Source organism: Giraffa tippelskirchi, chromosome 11 (genome assembly GCF_054371585.1).
Source record: "Giraffa tippelskirchi isolate mGirTip1 chromosome 11, T2T-mGirTip1v1.2.pri, whole genome shotgun sequence".
NCBI lineage: Eukaryota > Metazoa > Chordata > Mammalia > Artiodactyla > Giraffidae > Giraffa > Giraffa tippelskirchi.
In genome coordinates, this window is record NC_137285.1 from 15,368,948 (window position 1) to 15,388,462 (window position 19,515).

A 19,515-nucleotide genomic window follows, 5' to 3' on the forward strand; every position below is an offset into this window, starting at 1 on the left:
ATGTTAAAAAATCATTTCTCAAAAAAGAAAAAATCCCCCCCAAATCTTCGCAAGACCAAGTGCAGATGGGAGAAATCAAACGCTATGTGCAAATATTCTTGCCGGCTGAGAACAGCGCAGACAGAAAGTGAAGTCGCTCAGTCGTGTTCGACTCTTTGCGACCCCATGGACTGTAGCCTACCAGGCTCCTCCGTCCATGGAATTTTCCAGGCAAGAGTACTGGAGTGGGTTGCCACTTCCTTCTCCAGGGTATCTTCCCGACCCAGGGATCAAACCCGAGTCTCCCGCATTGCAGGCAGACGCAAGTAGGGATAGGAGAATCAAACGCTATGTGCAAACATTCTTGCCGGTTGATAACAGCGCTGACAAGTTCCCCCCAAGACCCTCTCCAGGCCGTTACCGAAGCCAGTGAGCATGCGCTGAAGTACAAAGAGGCGGGGCAATGTGGGTTGCTTTAAGAAGTGCGAGAGAAAAGCAAGGCCTTACCATTTCTGCATTTATAAGGTTGAACAAAGAAAAAGGCAAAAAGCTTTAAAAAAATAGAAAGTAGCTCAATCGCAATTCTTGAAACAGTCTTGCAAGCTCAGTCATAACTCTTGGGAACCCCTCCAGCAGCGAGTAGCAAGCTATCCCTCTGCAAAAACCAAGGCCAAGTCTGGTGCACTGACCCGGGAGAGCCGGACGACCGGCGGTACCGGGCTCGGCCAATCAGAGGGCAGAGTGGGGCCCCACCCCGCCGGTGACTGAAGGGGCGGGATTGGGTGCGGCGGTGGTTCAGGCGCATGCCCTCCTCGGCCGTGTGGCTTGAGTTACGTCGGTAGTGTGCTGCAGACTCCTGTGAGTCCGTGCTCCTACCCTGCGCGAGTCCACAAGCCGCTTTCTCTGCTGTCTCACTGCTCGGCTCCGCGATGCCGGTGGACCTCAGCAAGTGGTCCGGGCCTTTGAGCCTGCAGGAAGTGGATGAGCGGCCGCAGCACCCGCTGCATGTCAAATACGGCGGGGTGGAGGTTGACGAACTGGGCAAGGTGCTGACACCCACCCAGGTACCGAGGGCGGAAGGGGTGCAGCTGCTGGAGGCTGGGAGGTTCTCAGGTCGGTGGGTCGGTGACGCAGTGGAAGTGGGGAGGACGTTCCGGCCTCTAGTGTGCCGGATCCACCCAGGGAAGAGAGTCGCTGTGCCCAAGCCGCAGGCCTGCCGACCGCTCCCTCCCGCTAACCAGCGCCGGGAACCTGGCACGTGGCGGGCGGGGCTCGCCCTGTGGAAGAAATTGATACACTCTCCTGGGACTTCGAGGAGCAGGCCTTCCCCCGGAGGAAGTGGGCAGTGGCCGCTCACGCCCCCAGAGCGTCCCCTCCCGGCCCGGAATTTTAGGCCTCAGTATGGGGAGTAGAAGCCCCTCCCTAGGGCATATGACGCATTATGTAACCAGTGAGCAGCAGGGCCCTGTGATTCCTCTTTTGTTTTTAACTGTCTGGAGCTGGAAGCCACCTAAAGGTAGGTGCGTTCTGCAGCTGGAAGGCTCGAGGGTAACGGGCTTGTTTTACCGTTTGGCCTTTGACACCACCCCCCCCCCCCAACTTGGCTAAGGCCTAACCAGGTTCTGGCTGCTGCAAGTGGGGGAACTAGGTGCCCGGACACCGTGGCCAGTAATTGGTCCTGAAGCTTCGGGGCAGCAGTGCTCAGATGGTGTATTAATTCAGATGTTTACAGAGTTTATTGTTTGGGGTGTGTAAAGGGCCCGTCTGGCAGCCTCTTTGCCAAACTCACTGTCTGCGTCTGTCCATCTTGGTTTTCTCTGCCCTTTTAAATATCCACTTAATTCAGATTTCACTTCAGCAGGCCCCAGATAATGTGGTCTCCAGTCGAGAGATTGTGTCATTCCAAATAATGTAAGGTTGTAGTCAGCAACCCTTGAAATCCTGACCCACTTCTTTCTGTTAATAACGTGCTGGGATACTAGCCCCATAATGCTGTTGGGACTAAAATAAATAACGTATATTAAACATCAGTTCCGGGTTCTTAGTAGAGTCAGTACAGTTAAGCTTTTATTAATAATTTTCTTTGCTTGACCTTTGAGGAATCCAGGGTCAAAGAAAGAGTGCTGGTTTCTTCAGCATTTCTGACTTTTAAGCTCCGAATCTGTTCCTTCCTACAGGTTAAGAACCGGCCCACCAGCATTACATGGGATGGCCTTGATCCAGGTAAATTGTACACCTTGGTCTTGACAGATCCGGATGCTCCCAGCAGGAAGGACCCCAAATACAGGCAAGTTGGAGAAAGATAGGGAATAGCAGATCATGCAATGTAACCCAGTGCTTCTTGCACTGTGTAAGTCCCTTGCTGGACATGCTGTGTGGGAAGAAATAGACTCGATTTGGGGTGTTCACTTCCATGCTTAAACCTGAGTGTGCTTTTTGCTCCCTAGAGCAAGGTTCTAGAATAGCCAAGAGCTGGATCTGCCCAGGCCTGTTTTTGTACAGCCCCATGAGCTGAGAATGACTTTAACATTTGTAAAAGAGCAATAATACTTTGTGACATGTGGACATTACATGAAATTCAGATTTTGGTGTCCCTAATTAAAGTTCTGTTGGCTGACTTTGCCTGTGAGTGTGTACTGACTTCCTGTGATGCTGATGGTCCTCTCTTCCTCCATGTAGGGAATGGCATCATTTCCTGGTGGTCAACATGAAGGGCAACGACATCAGCAGTGGCACGGTTCTCTCCGATTATGTGGGCTCTGGGCCTCCCAAGAGCTCAGGTCAGTAAAGTTTGCATTTGAAAGGAGATAGGAGGGGAGCCTGGGTGCATATTAGGATTGATATAAAGTGCTACAAGATCTTAGTCTAGCTTTTAGAGTCTTATATTTATGAGAGCCCTTACCCTAGTGAAGATTTTAGGCAACTCAGTTCCCCTCTGAAGCAGCTGCCTGTCAGGGACACTCAGATCCATTGTAGTGTCAGGTGGCCAGAACCATGGGTACTGGTTAGATGGACATTCTTTTAGAGAATAGTGTATTGGACCTCGCCAAGTTGGATCAGTGCTGCCTAAGCTAATGGTGGGAGATGTGCTGTTATCATCTGTCGTGCCTGACAGGTGTTTCCATTTCCTGAAACAAGGAACTGGAGTAGGGCAGAACACTTGATCTTGTACACACTGTTCAGCCATAAGTCACTCTGAAGAGGTACAAGAAAGTCCCTGACAAGGGACCTGGTGTTTTATCTGTAGGCCCAGAAGCTCAAAGCCCTCTCATACATTCATAAGAGGGACCTCTCTCCCAAGCATCTTTTTAAGTTCTCTAGAGCCAGTTATAAAATCAGGCAGTTTAATTATGGAAAGTATACCTATGAGAATAAAGCAGTTCTCTCAAGTAGCAGCTGTGTTCTCGTTAACAAAAAGAGCTTCAGTGACACTTCTTTTTCCTTTTCACATTTGTTCAGCAAGGTATAATTTACATATAATAAAACACACAGATTGGAAGGGTTTAATCAATGAATTTTGACCAGTGCATACATCCATATTAGCACCATGGGAAATAAGATGTAGGATGTTTCTATCACCCCAGAAGGTTCTTAAGGGACCTTTTAAGTTAAATTTCCCCAGAGCTAATCATTTTCTGGCTCTTCTTGCTATGGATTACTCTTGCTGTTCTTGTATTCTTATAAATGGTGTCATGCAGTATGCATTTGTGACTGGTCTTCTGGACTTAAGGTAGTGTCTATGAGACTCATCCATGTTATTGTGAGATTAGTAGCTCCTTTTCATTGCCAGGTAGTATTCCCTTGGGCAAATATACCACAGTTTGTGTAGCCATTCCCTGGACATTTGGCTTGTATTTCTAGTGTTTGGATATTATGAATAAATTTGCTGTTTCCATTCTTGTCCTTTTATGGGTATGTTTCCATTTTCCTTGGGTAAATACTTAGGAGTAGAATTGTTGAGTTATAGAAGTCCAAAATGGTTGAAAACTTCTATACTCTAATCAGCAGTTTTTCAGCAGTATACTGAAAGAAAGTTTCAGTAGCTCCATATAAGATCCATGCCATATGTATTGATAGAACCATTCCAAGATTCATCCATGTGGTAGCATGGGACAGGATTTCCTGCCTTTTTTTTTTTAAGGCTGAATAATATTCCATTGTACATATATACTATATTTTGTTTATCTTTTCATTTGTCAATGGACATTTGGAGTGCTTTCACCTCCAGGCTGTTGTGAATAAAATTGCAGTGAACTTAGCCCCCTCTCATAAACGGGGTGATCTGGGTCCCTTTGAGTTGGTGCATTCTCAGAAAATGGGTGACATCTCCATCTCCCTCTCAGATGCTTAGCTATGTGTATGTCTTCCCTCCCGCCTCTCCCTCCAGGCCTGCACCGATACGTCTGGCTGGTTTATGAGCAGGAAAGACCACTGAAGTGTGACGAGCCCATTCTCAGCAACCGATCTGGAGACCACCGTGGCAAATTCAAGGTGGCCTCTTTCCGCAAAAAGTACGAGCTTGGGACCCCAGTGGCCGGCACGTGTTACCAGGCCGAATGGGATGATTATGTGCCCAAGCTCTACGAGCAGCTGTCTGGGAAGTAGAGGAGATGGAGACCGTCCCAGAGTTCCCAAACAGTGTTTCAGTTTAGTGATGCATGTAGATTTTCCCCCATCTCTCTGCCCAAGCCCTGACCGGTCAGATTTAGATTTAGGGTGACTTTTCTTTCCTTCTGCCTGTCTTGTATAATTTTAGGGGGTTATGTTTTGATCCAATTTGAACTCTGTTTTGGTGGGGGATTCTTTGGTACTGTGATGCGGTTTATAAAAATGTTAATACAAGAACAACAACCCAGACTTTAAAGAAGAAAAAAAATTCTGGTAAAAAGACCAGGTCTGCAGTATTAGAACAGAGCTTCAAAGAATCTTTAAGGGAGGTTGAAAACAAAAAAGAGATTGATTGCCTCTGCCTTTGTGAGCCTGAGCACAGAGTTGTGTGTGAAGGCACCTACTGGCACGTGTTTTTATGGCTCTGTCTCACCAAGACAACCAAGGGCCGGCATGTCCACTAACCCCTAACGTCTCAGGCTGGTTACTGCATGTCAGTGTCCCACTGTGGCTCCTTTAAAGAGCAATACTGGAAAAAGCTCCAGAGAAGAAGTTGCTCTGCTGTTAAAGCCTGGCCATCTAAATGAGCAGCAGGGTTGGGTAAGAGGTTATCAGAAATCTGAAAGTCTGTGCTTGTTAAATTGATCACTCTTTGGTGTGAAAAAGAAAGCTGGTCTGGAGTTGGTGAATATTGTGTTAATTTTGCTGTTTGCTTATAGTTTAATAAAAATAAAAACACCGTGTAGATGAACCCAGCCTCCAGATACTTTGCCTTTTTCGGTGTGGGGTTTCATAAATAATGAGACATCAAGAGACAATCTCTAGGGAATTTCCTAGCAGTCCAGTGGTTAAGACTCCATGCTTCCACTGCAGGGAGCCTGGGTTTGATCCCTCATAGGGAGAAGATCCTGCAAGTCATGTGCAGGCCAAAAAGAAAAAAAACCCGACCATCTCTTAAGTGAGTAGCCCCTTTCCCTGATTAGCAGTGATGATTGAGACTTGATTTAGGAACCATACAGGGGGTTCATACTTATATACGTGCCATTACACTACAGCAGGAGCAACTATTAAAACTGGAGGTCTTAAAAAAATCACAGAACTTTAGGCCAAGTCTTAACTGCCTGTAAAGCACCTTTGTATTTTGTAAGTGGTCCTTTCTAACTTGAGAGTGAAGCTGTTTGAAAACTTTCCCTCTTGGTGTAGTTCAGTATAGAAACCGTAACAGTGACTAAGAAGTTAGTCCATGCTGCTCATTGTTCCGACTGTGATCCATATAGATCAGTACCAAAAAAGGGTGGGGAGGGGAGACAGAGGTCTGTTTCACTGACCTGATCTGTGGTGGAGAGGCATCTTGGCCAGACTTTGCAGGTGTCAGCAGGGCTGGGCCTTTCCCCACCTTTGGCTGTAGTACTTGCTCCTCTGAAAAAACTGTTGGAAAGTGTTGCCTCATGTAATCTCTAGGAGCGAGCAAGGGAGAAAGTAGTTTTTTTTTTTAGCTTCAGGGTTTTAAAATTCAATTTTTAAGCTATTTTGTAAAACAAAAGCTATAAAGGGAATGACTACCCTATTGCCCTTAAAAATAAATGTAAGGGACTTCCCTGGTGGTCCAGTGGCCAAGATTGAGCTTCCAATGCAGGGGGCCTGGGTTCAATCCATAGTCGAGAAACTAGGTCCCTCATGCCGCAACTGAAAGATCCCACATGCTACAACTAAGACCCAACCAAATACATACACACATAAGTATTTTTTTAAATGTGAGAAGTAAGACATGCACTTGGTAAGACAAGGCAAATGGTAAAGAAAATGCCTAGCCTCCTCCATGGCAGTTAGCAGTTGTTTTCTTTCAGAAGCAAATGTAAATACTCATATCAGCATATATCTGCATATATATCGTTTAAAAATTAGTCATATACACTGGTATACATTGTTCTGTACTGTTCCTCCTAGCTAATGTACCTTCATGTCATGTCTTAAGGTAACAGGTCACCACAATTCATATCATTATTTTGAACAAATTATCTACTCTATAGATGTTCCATAATTAACCAGTCTAGTGCCCTCTATGGTTAGATTATTTCTGGTTATTTGCTGTTTTAAAGAGTGCTTCAGCAAACTTTTCTATATGTATAAAATGGTTTTGTGAGTAATTTAGTGGGGTAAATTCTTAGCATTTCCAGTTCTGATACTGATAAACCACCCTCCAAAAAGATCACTGATTATATTCATGTCAGTGGTATATGAAAGCACCTGTTTCTCTGTCTGCTTACCAGTTTTCTTAAACTTTACCTGTTTGGACATTTTGATATTTATGTATATTTAAAATCATTTATTCTTTTTCTCTAAACTCCTGTTTTCCTTGAGAGTTTTTTTAATCTGCTAACCCACAGTGTTCTTTTTGATTCTCGATACTCACAGAATCTAAAGAGTAATGAGGAATTATAGTAATCTGTTAGTTTCCTTGTTAAAACAGGTACAGACTCATAAATGATTCAGAAAAAGGTAAGCAGCCCAACCAAAATTGTGAAGTGTACGCACAAGAAATTCACATAAAAAAGAATACATATGAAAGCATATATTAATAACCTTAGAAGCAAGGGGATACCCTGTTTCACCTACTAAATTGGAAGAAGTGAATTTGCCCTCAGGCACCCAGCTAGAAAGTGGGGGATTTTGATTCGGAATGCAGCTCGCCTCAGAGGCAGCTCATCACCACTTCACCCACTTGCACACAAATTCCTTTTGAGGTTTAGCATCCTCATGTGAAAAAATGGGTGGGAAGGAATCATTAATCTGCCTTATTTACCTCAAAGGGTTTTGGAGAACCGAAAGATGATCTGTTGAGATTAAATGGATTAATACAGATGAATAAACTTGACCTGACATACAGGGATCATGTCTACAAATGGCTCACTTTCCTAAAGTCTACACAAAAGTGTGTCTATAAGACAGGTTTTAGAACAGAGAGACACAGGAGTCTGTTCTGTAACATGGTGCAGCTTTAGCAGCCCTGCAGAGCCCAGTATTTCTAATAAGTCTGAACCCTTGGGAGCTGCTCATCATGCTGACTTAATTATAGAAAACATAGCAATTACTCTGGAGGCCCCCAATCCCTGGTGAACACAGACTGTAAGACCATATCTAGTCCAAGCTCACAAAAATTTTGTTTGTTCTAGAAATAGTTTGATTCTTTACTTGAATCTATCATCCATTTTGAATTAATTTTTGTGGATAGTGAAAATAAAGATTGGTGTTCAATGTTTCCCATGTGGATGTCCAGTTGATTCAGTACTATCTGCTGAAAAGATTTTCCTCTCATTAAGTTGTACCTTTATAAAAAAATATATAAATTGACCATATGTATTAATCTATTTCTGAAATGTCTGCATGGTCCCATTGTCTGTGTCTATCTTTTTGAAGTGTCTTGATTACTGTAGCTTTATAGCAATTCTTGAAATCAATAAAGTAAGTCATCCAATTTTCATCTTTTAAAAATTTGCTCTGGATATTCTATGTTGTTTGTATTAACACATACATTTTAGGATGTGTTTGTCAGTACCTATAAGAAACTTTGCTGGAATTTTTACTGGGATTGCATTGAAACTACAGATGGATTTAGAGAGAATATATATCTTAATACTATTGAGTCTTCCTACCCATGTGCAGAGGATGAGATGGTTGGATAGCATCACTAACTCAATGGGCTTGAGTTTGAGCAAACTCTGGGAGGTAGTGAAGGATGGGGAAGCCTGGCATGCTGCAGTCCAGGGGGTTGCAGAGTCAGACACGAATTAGCGACTGAACACAACAATTATTGATATGGTGGGATTTAGGTCTACCATTTTATGTTTTCTGTTTGTCCTTTTTCTTTATATCTCTGTTCTCCCCTTACTGCCTTCTTTTGGATTATTTGAATTTTTAAATTTTTAATATTATTTGAATATCTTAATTCATCCCTTGGATTTTTGTCTAATACTTTTTTGGGTTTTGTTTTTGGTTAAGTTACTCTAGGAGTTAAAATATACATAACTTTTTTTTTTTGTTTTAACTTTTTGGCCACGCCATTCAGCATGTGGGATCTTAGTTCCCCGATCAGAGATCAAACCCATGTCCCCTGCAGTGGAAGCTCTGAGTCTTAATCATTCATTGAACTGCCAGGGAAGTCTTATACATAACTAATTTTTCATAGTCTGCTTAAAATAAGAATTGTACCACTTCATGTAAAATCTAGAAGCATGGCAATCATATGGGTCCAATAACCCCCAACCTTTAATTTACAGTTCTCATATGGATTGCATTTATATACAGTGAAACCCTCCCCAGACAATGTTATATTTATTGTTTATAAGTATATATATCTGTATATTTTAAAGATTGAGAGGGAAAAAAACCTTTTCTATATTTATCTTGAAACTTACTATTTGTTGCTCTTCCTTTATTCCTAGAGATCCAATTTTCCTTCATGTTATCATTTCCCTTCAATATGAGGAACTTCCTTTAGCGTTTATTGTAGAGTGAGTCTGGTATTGATTTTAGTTTGCCTTCATTCCTCTGTCTAGGTTGCTTCTCCACAATCCACCTGCTTTTATTTCTCAGTATCCTCAGATAGTTGTTTTTGGATTTTTGTCTATTTTTTAGCTGTAGGAAAAGCACACAGCTATGCCAAACTCGAACAAAAAAAAAAGTTTTATGTTTCATCATTTCTATGGCAAATATATTAATAAACTAAAATCAGAGGTATATGTAATTCTTACATGTTTTCAGCTACCCAGGAATACTTTTTCAGTAGATATTTAATCAATTAATTACAGATGTTAAGTTCAATAAATAAATTTTTACTCAGTTAATTAGACATCAATGGTAAGTATTCTCTGATATTCCCTATGACTGTAATTTTTCCTTTAAACTCCTGGTCGCACCTAGTACTTGCATTGTCAAAGCCTGTCCTTGTCCACTATTGATTAAATTACTCCATGCTTATTTACTTTTCAGTGGAGAGTTAAACCATGAGCAGACCCCATCCATCTTACTTATTGTTACATCCCCAGGCACACAGTAGATGCTCAATAAATATTTCTTGAATGAATGAGCTGAATGTATGCTGATCCTGGCACTTCTGACCCCCCTTACTCTTTCCTCTATCTATAGCACTTATTTCTATTTAAGATCATTTAAAATTGTAATTCTTATGTGTCATCATTTTCTTCCTACCTCTAATGTAAGCTCCATTTGGGTGAGGATCTTTAAGGTTAAGATACATTGACAGAGCTTAAGCATCTGGCATTGCACCTGACATACAAGGTACTCAGTAAATATTCAATGAATAGTTGCAAACCAAAGGGAAGCAGCCCTTGTAATATTTATGACAAGCCTATAATAATTAACTCAGGGGAGTTTAGTATATGCTGCAATAATACCAGACACTAGCTCTCTGCTCCCGTCCCCAGTCCTTTTATACCTCTTCTGGCTACTATTCTGGTCCCCGTCTATTCTTACTAACTAAGGTACTAGGAGTTGGAAGACAGTCTGTGCCAGGTGTTAGGATCACAAACCCACATTCCTTCTGATAACTCCACCTTGGGACATATCATTGATAAAACTGTGGAGAGGGAATTTTTATAAAGCTCAGCACCTATAATCTCACAGACATAAGGCCTTTACATAAGATAGCTAGCTAGTTTTCACTACCGACAGAAATGGATGAAAAAAACTACAGGAAGCTTAATGTCCTTTTGCATGGCAGTGTGACTATACTTAGGAGTGTGAGTTCGGAAGTCAGACAGGTCTCGATTCAGACTCTATTGCCTCCATTTACCCTGGTCTGAGCTTACTTCCTCATCTACAAAATGTTTATAGAGTTCTATCACATGGTAAGCGTAATGCAGTACAGCCTTTTCCAGTATTACTTTCTGATGTACCTAAAATGGGAATTTTAAAGATGTAAGCTGCTTAAAAACTGGATGTTAATTATTAAAGGATGGACTTCCCTGGTGGCCCATTGGTTAAGAATCTGCCTGACAATGCAACGGATATGGGTTCGATCCCTGGTGAGCAACTAAGCCCCTGAGTCACAACTACTGAGCCCAGGCACCTTAGAGCCCATACTCCACAAGAGAAGCCACCCCACAAGAAGCCCGCATACCGCAATCAAGAGTAGCCCTTGCTTGCCGCAACTAGAGAAAGCCCACGTGTGGCAACAAAGACCTAGCCCAGCTGAAAATAAGTTGATTAAGTCTTCATGCTAGAGATCAGTTTTCAATGACCAGGGCTCAGAACCCTAATAATATGAAATCGTACTGAGATTGTCTTGACCCCAAAAAACCATACCCTGGAAGTTATATATTAATATTTTACTCCCTCATTGTCATGTGCATAAAATTATTCTAATAAAAGCTGACTATGAGGGGAGGGGGTATCTACTATTACAGTGGGATCATTTCAAATATTTGGTTATAATGTCTTCTTCATACCCTGCTTTTCTTTAAGGTGCCTCACTTCTCTCAGAGGCAAGGATCAAGACCATCCCTAAGAAAAAGAAATGCAAGAAAGCAAAATGGCTGTCTGAGGAGGCCTTACAAATAGCTGTGAAAAGAAGAGAAGTGAAAAGCAAAAGAGAAAAGGAAAGATATGCCCATTTGAGTGCTGAGTTCCAAAGAATAGCAAGGAGAGATAAGAAAACCTTCCTTAGTGATCAGTGCAAAGAAATAGAGAAAAACAATAGAATGGGAAAGACTAGAGATCTCTTCAAGAATATCAGAGATACCAAGGGAACATTTCATGCAAAGATGGGCCCAATAAAGGACAGAAATAGTATGGACCTAACAGAAGCAGAAGATATTAAGAAGAGGTGGCAAGAATACACAGAAGAACTAAACAAAAAATATCTTCATGACCTAGATAATCACAATGGTGTGATCACTCACCTAGAGCCAGATATCCTGGAATGCGAAGTCAGGTGGGCCTTAGAAAGCATCAGTACAAACAAAGCTAGTGGAGGTGATGAAATTCCAGTCAAGCTATTTCAAATCCTAAAAGATGATGCTGTGAAAGTGCTACACTCAATATGGCAGCAAATTTGGAAAACTCAACAGTGGTCACAGGACTGGAAAAGGTCAGTTTTCATTCCAATCCCAAAGAAAGGCAATGCCAAAGAATGCTCAAACTACTGCACAATTGCACTCATCTCATACGCTAGTAAAGTAATACTCAAAATTCTCCAAGCTAGGCTTCAACAATACATGAACTGTGAACTTCCAGATGTTCAAGCTGGATTTAGAAAAGGCAGAGGAACCAGAGATCAAATTACCAACATCCATTGGATCATTGAGAAAGCAAGAGAGTTCCAGAAAATCATCTATTTCTGCTTTATTGACCATGCCAAAGCCTTTGACTGTGTAGATCACAACAAACTGTGGAAAATTCTGAAAGAGATGGGAATACTAGACCACCTGACCTGCCTCTTGAGAAATCTGTATGCAGGTCAGGAAGCAACAGTTAGAAATGGACATGGAACAACACACTGGTTCCAAATGGAAAAGGAGTACGTCAAGGCTGTATATTGTCACCCTGCTTATTTAACTCATATGCAGAGTACATCATGAGAAATGCCGGCCTGGATGAAACTCAAGCTGGAATCAAGACTGCCGGGAGAAATATCAACAACCTCAGATATGCAGATACCACCACTCTTATGGCAGAAAGCAAAAAAGAACTAAAGAGCCTCTTGATGAAAGTGAAAAAGGAGAGTGGAAAAGTTGGCTTAAAACTCAACATTCAGAAAACTAAGATCATGGCATCTGGTCCCATCACTTCATCGCAAATAGACGGGGAAACAGTGGAAACACTGGTAGACTTTATTTTTGGGGGCTCCAAAATCACTGCAGATGGTGACTGCAGCTGTGAAATTAAGACACTCCTTGGAAGAAAAGCTATGACCAACCTAGACAGCATATCAAAAAGCAGAGACATTACTTTGCCAACAAAGGTAAGTCTAGTCAAAACTATAGTTTTTCTGGTAGTCATGTATGGATGTGAGAGTTGGACTGTGAAGAAAGCTGAGGGCCGAAGAATTGATGCTTTTGAACCGTGGTGTTGGAGAATACTCGAGAGTCCCTTGGACTGCAAGGAGATCCAACCAGTCCATCCTAAAGGAAATCAGTCCTGAATATTCACTGGAAGGACTGATGCTGAAACTCTAATACTTTGGCCACCTGATGCGAAGAACTGACTCATTTGAAAGACCCTGATGCTAGGAAAGATTGAAGGCAGGAGGAGAAGGGGATGACAGAGGATGAGATGCTTGGATGGCATCACCGACTCAATGGAGATGCATTTGAGTAACCTCTGGGAGTTGGTGATAGACAAGGAAGCCTGGCGTGCTGCAGTCCGTGGGGTAGCAGAGTCGGACACAACTGAGTGACTGAATTGAAATGAACTTCTCTCAGCAATACATGCTCCTACAACTGGCACAGTGTGTGTATGTGTGAGACATGTGCCACCTTCTATTCTTTTTTTTTAAATCAAAGTTTAGTTCACATAAAGTTTAATCAGTCAAGTTAATGAAAATATCAAAATTTGTGAGTTAGTGTCTGGCAGAGGAAATTTAATTTTGTTGCAAATAATACAGTATTTGGTGTTTCCATTCTGGACGGGCTATGCTGCAGAAAGAGCAATGGCATTGAATCTCAGTTCATCAGGGTCACGTTCCATAAACTTCTTGCAAACTTCTATGGCATCCTCTAATAAAGTTTCATCACTAGTTTCCCCATGATTAATTGGAAATGGTTTCCATCCATAAGTATTTCCTTGCTTTGTCTTCTTCTGCTGCTGCTAAGTCGCGTCAGTCGTGTCCGACTCTGTGCGACCCCATAGACGGCAGCCCACCAGGCTCCACCGTCCCTGGGATTCTCCAGGCAAGAGTACTGGAGTGGGCCACCTTCTATTCTTAAGGGTAAAAAGGTGAATTGACAACTTTAGACAGTGCAACACCATCTTCAGCTCTGTAGAAGAACTTGAAGACACAGCTTTACCTGAAAATCTTGAATAGCTCTTCCTGAGGGGCCATGGAGAACAGTTCCCTAGGGCGGCTCTCCTTCTGTGTTAGGAACTGACGAACCTAGAAAGGAAACTTCCTGCTACAAGAACACAGCAAGGCAATGTGATGAACACTTTTATTTACAAATATAATTAAAAGCTCTGACAGTTATCATGCTCTTCCTTGGAACCTGAAAAATGTTTTTTTTTTTTTTTTTTAAAGTGCATGCAAAAGAAGTAAAGCCTTTTTTTTTTCCATCATTTTTTATTGTAAGAAAATACACAGTTTGAAAGTGTGAATAATGCAATATTTATGACCAAGATATGGGATTTAGGGAGGGGCAGGGAAATAAAGAAAAAAGATCAAGATGATCTGATTGAGAGACAGTGTTGAACTCCAAATACTGAATTGGAAAAGGAGGGAGGTGGGGAGGACTAGGAGGAGGAAGTAAAAAAATTTGATCAGAGAAACAGTTAAAATACAATATGAAAATAAGTAATACCTCTCCTTAAATTCCTTCTATACACAAAATACACGATTTGCCAAAGCCCAATTTGTGCTACTGGGATTCTGTGAGCTCCTTAAGTGTATTCACATCCTCTGCAACAGCAGAAAATGATTATGATACAATCAGAATATGCTGAAGACAAGTTAAACTCTTGCCAGCAGGTTCTTAAAAATCACAAGATCTCTTCACCCCACCCACCCACCCCATTCCCCAAAAAAGTAATAATATGTCACCACTGATATGTACATCACAATTAGTTTCTGTAAAATGTATCAAATTTTCAATCTTTAATAAAACTTTGTTTTTTTTTAATTCCTGATGAATAAATACCAAAAAATAAAATAAAATAAAATAATGCAGCAGCTAGTTAAGGTGTAAGGCTGCGGATATTGTGTCTCTCTCCCCCTTGGCATTTATTATTATTTTTTGCTTTACTTTCACAGATTGGTGGTAATGAGTGATTGCTTAAAGCAATATACATCCACTTTTTTTGTTGTTGTTGGTTTATTGGTTTTGTTAAAACTGTCTCCAAAGTTTTCACTGAAACATTTTGAATCACATCAATACTGTGACGTGTACTATGAATAGAAGAGATGGCCAAGTTCTGGCCAGCACTGAAAGTTGACACGGGGGGAGGAAGGGGGCCCCTGATGGAGTAAGAATAAACAGGCACTAGTCCGACACGATGTCAGTAAGAGTAAGAGAGAGAGAGAGTGAGAGCAACGCCCGTTAAAATGGGGAATGTGGTTTTGTAGGGTCTGAATTTTTTTCTGTTTTCTTTTTTTTTGTAAATGGCAAAAAAATTTAATCTCATCTATAGTCCTCCTTAGGAAAATCTAATGTAACCAAATTCCCAAATCCCATTCTGAGGCTCTCCATGTCAAAAGTTTCAATCTCTCGCTCTTGCCTTTCCAATAGGTACTTTATTCTCTCGCTGCGTTCCTTCTGAAGGGCAGCCAGCTCTTCTTCAATCTGAAATAAGCACAATGAGCGGTTCTTAATGGAAAGGAGCTCCCCACAGGCATACACATACACACAGATGCACACAGATGACACACAAACACACGGGAACCAAGAGTTAAACTAGTCTGGGGCAGGCTGGGAGAGTCCTGTGATAGATGCTGTGTGTCTCATCCGTCATATTTAAAACTTGCTCACAAGAATAAAAATGTTTGGGGCCACCTGGGGCTGGCACTGCCCTGCTAGCAAGTCAAGCAGCTGGGCTGATCTAGGTCAGTGTCCTGTCTCAGCAGGAGATGGTTCAGGAGAAGCTAAAAGACACTCAAGCACAATTAGATTATGTAGCTTTCCCAGAGGGAGTCAAAAGCCCCCTGGGTCATTAGCAATTTAGTTCTAGATCAGGAGCTGGGAAAATAGTCTTTCTTGTTGACCTCTGGAACTACCAGAAGAAAGCCCAAATAACTGGCTAAGCAAATACACACTTAATGGCTTTGAGATGCTTTATGTCATCTTTTCTACTTCATATTCCTCATAACATCTAAAGCAATAAATATTTAAAAATCTGATAACATTAAGTATAGAAATATCAGTCTCTCTTCATTTTGATTTTTTTAACAGCGCTGCTGGTGATTTCTTTTGGTTTAGAAATAGCTAAGAACAAAAACCAGATCTGCATTTGGCTTCCTCAGGCCATTCAGTGGCCATGCTATCAACTTATAGTACCTTTCGTATGTCAAATCAGCTACCTAGCTACCTGTGTCAGCCCTCAGACTGTGAAGGTGGAGGATTTCTGAGCAGAGTAATAGACAGAATTCAAGCTGTGGGATCAGATTTACGCAAGTAACCTAAGCCTTTTAAGCCTCAGTGTCCTGCCTGTGGAATGGGGACTATGCCTACCGAGATCTCAGGCACTAGGAGGGTCAAAGCAGGGGCAAAGGGAACAGCACCTTGTTAACCCTCGGTTACACAAACAAGGGTCACGCCCAACCTCCACCCAGTGGTACAGGACCCTTGGCAACACGCTCATACCTTCTGTTCAAGATGTGCTCTGCGCAGAGACACCCTCTGCTCTAGCTTCTGGAGCTCACGTTCATGTTGTGCCTCTGTTTGCATCTTGATTTTGCTCTGGTAGGCATTGAGCAGCTCCATTTCCTGCTGGAGCTGTAGCCTCAAGGCCTGGCATTCTGCTTCTTGAGCCTCATCTAGCCGTAACTGCGGGCACAGAAGACACACACTGTGACTGCTCCTAGCTTACAGCGCATGGTGACTATGGGAGGATGCTTTCTTGTCTGGACTGAATTGGGCCCCTCAGGAAAACAGACGCCCTGGCTACATTCAGAGTTACAAATCAAAGATAGCACATTCTGCCTGATGGGCTACAAGTTCTAAAAACACTTCCTTTTTTAAAAAACATTCTTAAGAAGGCAAAAACACTCTTTCTTAAGGAAATCTGGCTTTCTTAAAACTATACTAGCGGGAGCCAGGAAAGCTCCACACTCCAGAGATTAAGCCTATGGGCTTTCAGAGGCAGACTCCTGAGCTAGAATTCCAGCCTCACTATTCACTGAGGTGTGTCACCTCAGTAAGTTACTTAACCTCTCCAAGTTTCTCTCTTTTTTTCCCCCCATCTCAAGCAAGTAACAATAATAGTCCTTGCTGTCTAAGATTTGTATGAGGATTAAATGAAAAAATTCACATAAAATTCTATATGAAAAAAATTCATATAAAATTCTTGATGTCTACCAAAGGGTCAGTAAACAGCAGCTGCTATCATTATTTTGACTAACCATTTCTATATTTAGATATCTTTAAGCCCCAAACGATCATACATTTAGATATCCTTAGCTCTAAGACAAAAAAAAAAAAAAGAGTCCAATCTCCATAACATTTGAGGAATATACCACAGTACCATTATGTTCCGAGCAAATAAAGCTGGTCCCTATAATGTTGGCTACACTCTATCCTGCTGGCCAGCCACTGAAAACTCAAGTGGTTCAAAATCTCTTCCCCACAGAAGGTAGCCTGGATAATCTTAAGGGGCATATTCCAGTTTGAAGCAGTGAAATCTAGATAAAGTTTCCCTTGCTCCCTGCAGCACCCGTACTTTGTATTATTTATTCACCAGGATACTGATCCTGTGTGGGGAATGGGCCAAGGCAACCAGCAGAAATGCCAACCTTTCGATAAGTACAGTCGAAAATTTAGGGCCATTAGTTTGGGGATGATGGCCCTCCTGCCCCACCAGGTTTAGTTTGGTCTAGATTTAGCAGGCCCTCAGTTCAGCTGGGATCTATAAGATTAGAACCCTTGAATTAGGCAGTTCTGTCTACCCTGAGTATATTGGCATGTTTCCATACAGACCGCTTTGCCAAGATATTTACTTTCTACTTTAAACTGCCTTCCCTATTCTGTACAATTTATGACAAGTAACAACATTTCTTAATCTCTTGACTGAGTTATGGCTTTTTAAAATGTTATTAGAATAGTTTTATAAAGCTATTTTTATAGTGTCTTCTTTTGTACTTTTGGAGAATTGTACTCTATCAAAGGAACACAAAATAAATAATGGAGTCATATTTCCAAAGTACTTTCTAATAATTAATCCTAACCAGTTTTCACTCAAACCCACTAGAGAGGATGCCACTCTTCTCATTTCCCCAATGACAAGTGAAGGGAGAAGAGATACCAGACACAAAGAACGGTCACTCTGTAGCAGCAACAGCTCAGGTAAAGCCCAAAGGGTTGACTGGCTCCCAATGAGGTTGTTCTTGATTCTCTCTTGATATGGGAAGTTTCTTACCAATAAAGGGAATGAAGTCTATTATTTTCTACCTGGTTTGGTTAACTGTCATGAGTACTGGCCAGAGGCTCATTCTCTGGGCAATTCAGACCACTGAATTACCTCTGTCTTCTTTTATTTCTGGCATTCCATTATTAATGTCAGTAACTATGTTACTCTTAACCAGCTCTGACTCTAAAAAAGTGTTAGTCTAGAAATCAGGGGATATTCTAGTATTTGATATTCATCAACCCAAAGTTGCACATACCAAATCCACTAAGAAGTTTTATAAAAGTATAGGTAAATACAAGGTCTGTTCCCTCTATTGGGTTAAACTCAAGAAAGGGATGTGATAGAAGCAGCATAATGTAGAAGTGGCCAGACATACAGGGTTATAGGGTCCCCCAAAACGGGTTCAAATCGCAGTTCCACCACTAATTAGCTACTTACCAGCAAATGACCCTCTAAGTCAAGAGTGGGTACACTATGGCCCAAAGGGCAAATTTGGCTTGCTGCCTATTTCTGTAAATGAAGTTTTCCTGGAACAGACACACTCATTCATGGATGGACTATCTATGACTACTTTTTTATGACAATGGCAGAGTTCAGTAGTTGTGACAGAGACTCTGTGGTCCACAAAAGCCTAAAACATTTACCATCTGCCCCTTTACAGAAAAAGTTTGTTAATCCTTACCCTAAGCAAGTAACTTAACTTCAATAAACCTCAGTTTCCTCACAGGTAAGTCAGGGTTTAAAAAAAGTAACTACCTCAAAGGTTAGAGAGGATTCACAAAAATGAAATAACACAAAATACTTACAACAGTGCCTGGCACATGGTAAGTGGGTAGTAAAGGAAGCTGTAATTATCATTGGTACTTTTATCTCTTCCCTGCCACAGAAGGAAGGGTTATTTCTCTTCTTTTATTCAAGGGCAATCATGAACCTATATTCCTGACCCTGTTCTCTCTCATCTTATGTAACAAACATCCACTTGTTGAGCACTTGTTGGATGCCAGGCATTGTAGCAGATGCTGAGAATTACAAATAGGAACAAAACCCAATCTTTATTAGAATCCCACTAATCTTTATGTCCCAACTGCTAATTCTCTCCTTCTTACCTTTAACCCCTGTATGCACTCCTCATCCTGATCCTACATCTCATCTCTGACCATCCTGAAAGGGTCTTTATTTTACCTGTCCTCCCAGCAAAATTTGATACTATGGGCTGCCCCTTCCTTCTTGGACTCTCTCCTGTCTTCTGAGATACCACACCCTCTTGGTTTTTCCTTCCTTCCTCTCCCTTTCCAGTTATTCTCTACCTCACTGGGTCATTAAATATGGGTGCTTCTTAGGGCTTTGTCAGTCTTCTTCCTCTAACCTCCCTTCCTAAGGAGTCTCATCTATTTCAAAGGTTTCAATTACCATCTTTCTGAAAATTATTCCCACAACCACACCTCTATTTCAGACTTCGTTTCTGAGATCCAGGCTAGCTTATCCACTCTATACGAGATATCTTCATCTGGATGGTTCCCAGGCCTTCAAGCTCAACGTGACTAATATATACATATACATATATACATATATATATGTATATGTATGTGTGTGTGTATTTTTCTGGTTGCACTGTGCAGCATGCAGGATCTTAGTTCC

General features: G+C 41.6%; 2 protein-coding genes across 5 annotated transcripts in view; one reads left to right on the forward strand and one right to left on the reverse strand.

Moving 5' to 3' along the window:
• The first annotated feature begins 806 nt into the window (after positions 1-806).
• On the forward strand, positions 807-5,338 carry PEBP1 (phosphatidylethanolamine binding protein 1). Its single transcript, XM_081539748.1, has 4 exons — positions 807-1,043; positions 2,157-2,266; positions 2,659-2,759; positions 4,367-5,338. The coding sequence occupies exons 1-4, from the start codon at positions 909-911 to the stop codon at positions 4,582-4,584; spliced, it is 564 nt and encodes a 187-aa protein (XP_081395874.1). The 5' UTR covers positions 807-908; the 3' UTR covers positions 4,585-5,338.
• A 9,200-nt stretch (positions 5,339-14,538) lies between these two features.
• TAOK3 (TAO kinase 3) overlaps positions 14,539-19,515 on the reverse strand; it is a 181,222-nt gene continuing 176,245 nt past the window's right edge. For all 4 annotated transcript variants that reach the window (XM_081539729.1, XM_081539728.1, XM_081539725.1 and 1 more), the window contains 2 exons: positions 16,116-16,298; positions 14,539-15,098 (listed from right to left, as the gene is read on the reverse strand). In XM_081539729.1, the coding sequence (XP_081395855.1) occupies positions 14,937-15,098; positions 16,116-16,298 (345 nt within the window). In that variant the 3' untranslated portion in view covers positions 14,539-14,936. The remainder of the gene's footprint in view (positions 15,099-16,115; positions 16,299-19,515) is intronic.